Source organism: Charadrius vociferus, unplaced genomic scaffold, assembly GCF_000708025.1.
Source record: "Charadrius vociferus isolate BGI_N301 unplaced genomic scaffold, ASM70802v2 scaffold1279, whole genome shotgun sequence".
NCBI lineage: Eukaryota > Metazoa > Chordata > Aves > Charadriiformes > Charadriidae > Charadrius > Charadrius vociferus.
The window spans coordinates 65,576-68,853 of record NW_009650073.1 but is presented as its reverse complement, the minus strand read 5'-3'; the positions used below and the strand labels follow the sequence as shown (position 1 = coordinate 68,853).

Genomic DNA, 3,278 nt, shown 5'->3' with positions numbered 1-3,278 from the left:
CCCGAAGGCTGAAAGCCTTCGGGGCCCGGTCCCAGCTGCTCAGGGGGTAAAAATCCCCCTTTGCTGACAACCCAAACCCATTTCAGGTGTTATTTCTCATCACAACCACGCAAAAAACCGTCCCTCCCCATCGCCCCCCTTCCCATCACCACTAGATAAAAAAACGCTACGGGCGAACAGGTGAATTTTTTTATTAAGAAGCATTTAAAACAAACCAAGCGCCCACGCAGCTCCGGGGATGCACCACAGAAGCACTGGGGCCAAGGCAAAACGCCCACCGGCGTCTCCCCGCTGCATAAAACACAGGGGCAAAAACCCCCACCAGGGCTGGTGAGGTGGGAATGGAGTCATTTTGGGGGACGGAGAGCATCCCGATGCTCCCAGACACCATCTTCGTGCCACAGCGCAGCGTGCCGGCACACCTGGGAGCCCGCAAGAAGGGCTGAAGGAGGCAACAGAACTCGTGTCCCGGTCCGCAGCACCGTTCCTCATTCCGTCCTTGGAACGAGAAATTGTGGAAGATGTTGGGGGCGAACAGTCCAGCCATGGTACTCCCGCCTTGAGAGGCCTGGGGAGGTTCAGAGCAGTTTTTGGGCAGGCTCGGGGCCTCTCTCGGCCCCCAGCGTGCTGGTCCCAGGGCTCAGCAGCGGATGGAGCTTCTCCCAGAGCCCCGCTCCCAGCGCTCCCGCGACCTGCCTCCCTCGGGACACTCTTCTCGCCGGCTGCTGTGCCCATCCCTCCTCCTGCCAGCCTCTTCTCTCCTCTCCCTCTCGTCCCACAAACCACTTTGTCCCCTCTGGTCCTGACAGCTCTTTTCCCCTCTTCTCTCCGAAGGTCTCTGGTGCCTCCGCTCGTCCTCTTCCCGCTGTGTCCTGCTCACAGGCTTCCTCTCGGAGCCCTTCCAGGGCTGCTGGCTCCCACTGGCGTAGCGCTCGTAGGCAGGGTCCTCCTTCTCCTTCTTAATCTTGATTCTGGGGTGTGCATCCTCTGCGGACACAGCCCTCTTGGCAGCCTGCGAGCTCTGCTTCTGCCGCTCCTGTCTACTTTTCTCCTTATCTGAAACACAAGGTTCATCTTTCAGGACAGACAGTCTTCCAAGTATCCCCTCCATTCCCCAGGCGCTGCATAGCACCACGGCGCCTTCCCAACTCCCCTCCCATTTCAAGTTGTCACCCCTCCACCCAAGCTTCACAGCCTGTTTCCCCCCTCAGAGAGATCTTATTCCATTTCCATCCCCAACACTTCTCCTCCAGCTTAAGCCATCCTACTTCCTTCTTTAACACTCATGTCCTTCCCAGCACAGCTGTCCTCAGGCACTTTAACACCGCTTGGAATATTGAGCGCCTTCCTTCCATTTCCTTTCCTCAGTAACATCCACACAGTAAGAAAACCATGATACACTCTGTGGAAATTTTCTTCTCCAGACCAAATAATTCTTTTCCCTCTTCGCCCTCTCCAGACCCAATGATTCTTTTCCCTCTTTGTTCTCCTTCGCCTCTCTGATTTTTGGGCATCTCCTCAGCACGCTGGAGCAGCATCTTGTCCCCACCCTTAGTTTTATTGCCTATTTTCTTTCTTCCAACCCTCCTCTCAAACTAGGACTCCAGCCTGATCGACGTGCCCCTCTGCCCCACGCTAAGGCCCCATCCACCCTGCGCCCTCCTCCATGCAACACAGCGCTGAGCTCCTCTCTTGAAGCGGGCGTGCAGTAGACACGTCTCAAATCCCAATAGTGCAAAGGCTCAGCTGTAGCTACAAGATGGTCCCAAATACCTGCTGCTAATACCTGTCTGCCACAGGCAGGGACTGGCTGCGTGAGGAAAGGTTCCTCTGTATGCCATGCTCCAAGCCCATTTCAGAATGACGGACACCCCCATCCCACCCCACTGTCACCACAACCCATCTCAGGTGGATGCCGCCTGGAAGTCATTAGCAACCTACAGCAAGCAGCTCCTACTGCAAAACACTGCTGCTAGCACTCTGCTGGCTCTCACAAGGGTAACTTTTCAAGATCTCTGCTGCACAGATGGAAAAAGCCTTAAGGGCTTCTTAAAAATCCGTCCATATAGCTGCACAGGCTGGTCCTTTACACGGCACACTTGTTCAAGTTTGATTTGCATATACTCTACACTTTTCTGTTTTCTTCTGGAAGATGTAGAGTATAAATCCTGCTGCGTCCACTGAGAACAGGAGGTATTGAGGCACTCGGATGGTTTAACTTAAGCTGCACTTTTAGGTCTATTTCCATAGAACCATAGAATAGTTGGGGTTGGAAGGGACCTTTAAAGGTCACCTAGTCCCACCACCCCTACCTTCTTTGGCTTCAGTTTCCAGCCACAGAATCTCATCTAGATCCACAGGGTTTACGTTCTACTCAATTCAGCTATCTTGCGTAGGCCACAGAACAGTCATTCCATACATCTACAGCAATCTAGTCCTACAGTAGCAGCACTCAGATTTTAAGACAAAATGGTGCTTTTCCGAAGCCTTCCCCCTCCCCCTAGCACTGCTTCCCCCTGCAGTAACCCTGCAGCCTGGCAGACTTTTTTCAGGAAAAGTGGTATTATTGTCTGCAAGATACAGCTCTTCAGCAGCTGGGGGAGGACATTCCCAGGTAAGGGCTAAATACAGGCACTCAGATACCCCTCAGAAGATCACAGAGTAAAGCCTGAGCATTATGGCTGTGGCTCTCTTCAAGAGCACACCCGTCCTTGGTGCTCCCCTGAGCATAGGGGCCACAGGCTCTGTGCAGACACTGCCACCTCGGGTCAAGACTGGCAGGAACACACCTCACCTTTCTGCTTTTTCACAGGCACATCATCATCTTCCGACAGAGAATCAGATGACGTATGAGGTGGTGTTTTAACTCCACAGCCCTTTGCATGGAGGGTTTTTGTGACATCATCTAGGTCATCCGACTCTTTGGGGGGCCGATAGTTGGCCACGTGGTCCACTCGAATCGTCCTTCCTTTGATCTACGAGAGGAGTCACGCTGTTAGCAAAGGCACAGACCAGCTCCCCATGTAACCCGTGCTGTCAGGGCTCCTGTTTGACATGCAGCAGCACCTCAGGAGCCACAGCAGGCAGACAGGCCCGCCTCCCAGGCTGCTTCACTCACCTTGATCCCATTGAAGTTGTCAACAGCGAGAATGGTGCTCCTCTGGTCCTCATAGCACAGAAAGCAAAAGCCTTTGGACTTTCCGGTCTTCTTGTCCCGCACCAAGTTAATGTTGACGACCTCCCCATACCTGCAACACACTCTTAGCACCCGCGGCAGG

The 3,278-nt window shown here is 53.8% G+C and overlaps 2 protein-coding genes across 2 annotated transcripts in view; both read right to left on the bottom strand.

The window, feature by feature from the left end:
* Positions 1-547, bottom strand: part of SLC25A14 (solute carrier family 25 (mitochondrial carrier, brain), member 14) — a 9,912-nt gene extending 9,365 nt beyond the window's left edge. Inside the window, exon 1 of the mRNA XM_009892058.1 lies at positions 483-547. Within this exon, the coding sequence (XP_009890360.1) occupies positions 483-547 (65 nt within the window). The remainder of the gene's footprint in view (positions 1-482) is intronic.
* Positions 548-640: 93 nt separating this feature from the next.
* RBMX2 (RNA binding motif protein, X-linked 2) overlaps positions 641-3,278 on the bottom strand; it is a 3,311-nt gene continuing 673 nt past the window's right edge. The window contains exons 2-4 of the mRNA XM_009892057.1: positions 3,119-3,248; positions 2,795-2,975; positions 641-1,056 (exon numbers count right to left, since the gene is read on the bottom strand). Of these exons, the coding sequence (XP_009890359.1) occupies positions 641-1,056; positions 2,795-2,975; positions 3,119-3,248 (727 nt within the window). The remainder of the gene's footprint in view (positions 1,057-2,794; positions 2,976-3,118; positions 3,249-3,278) is intronic.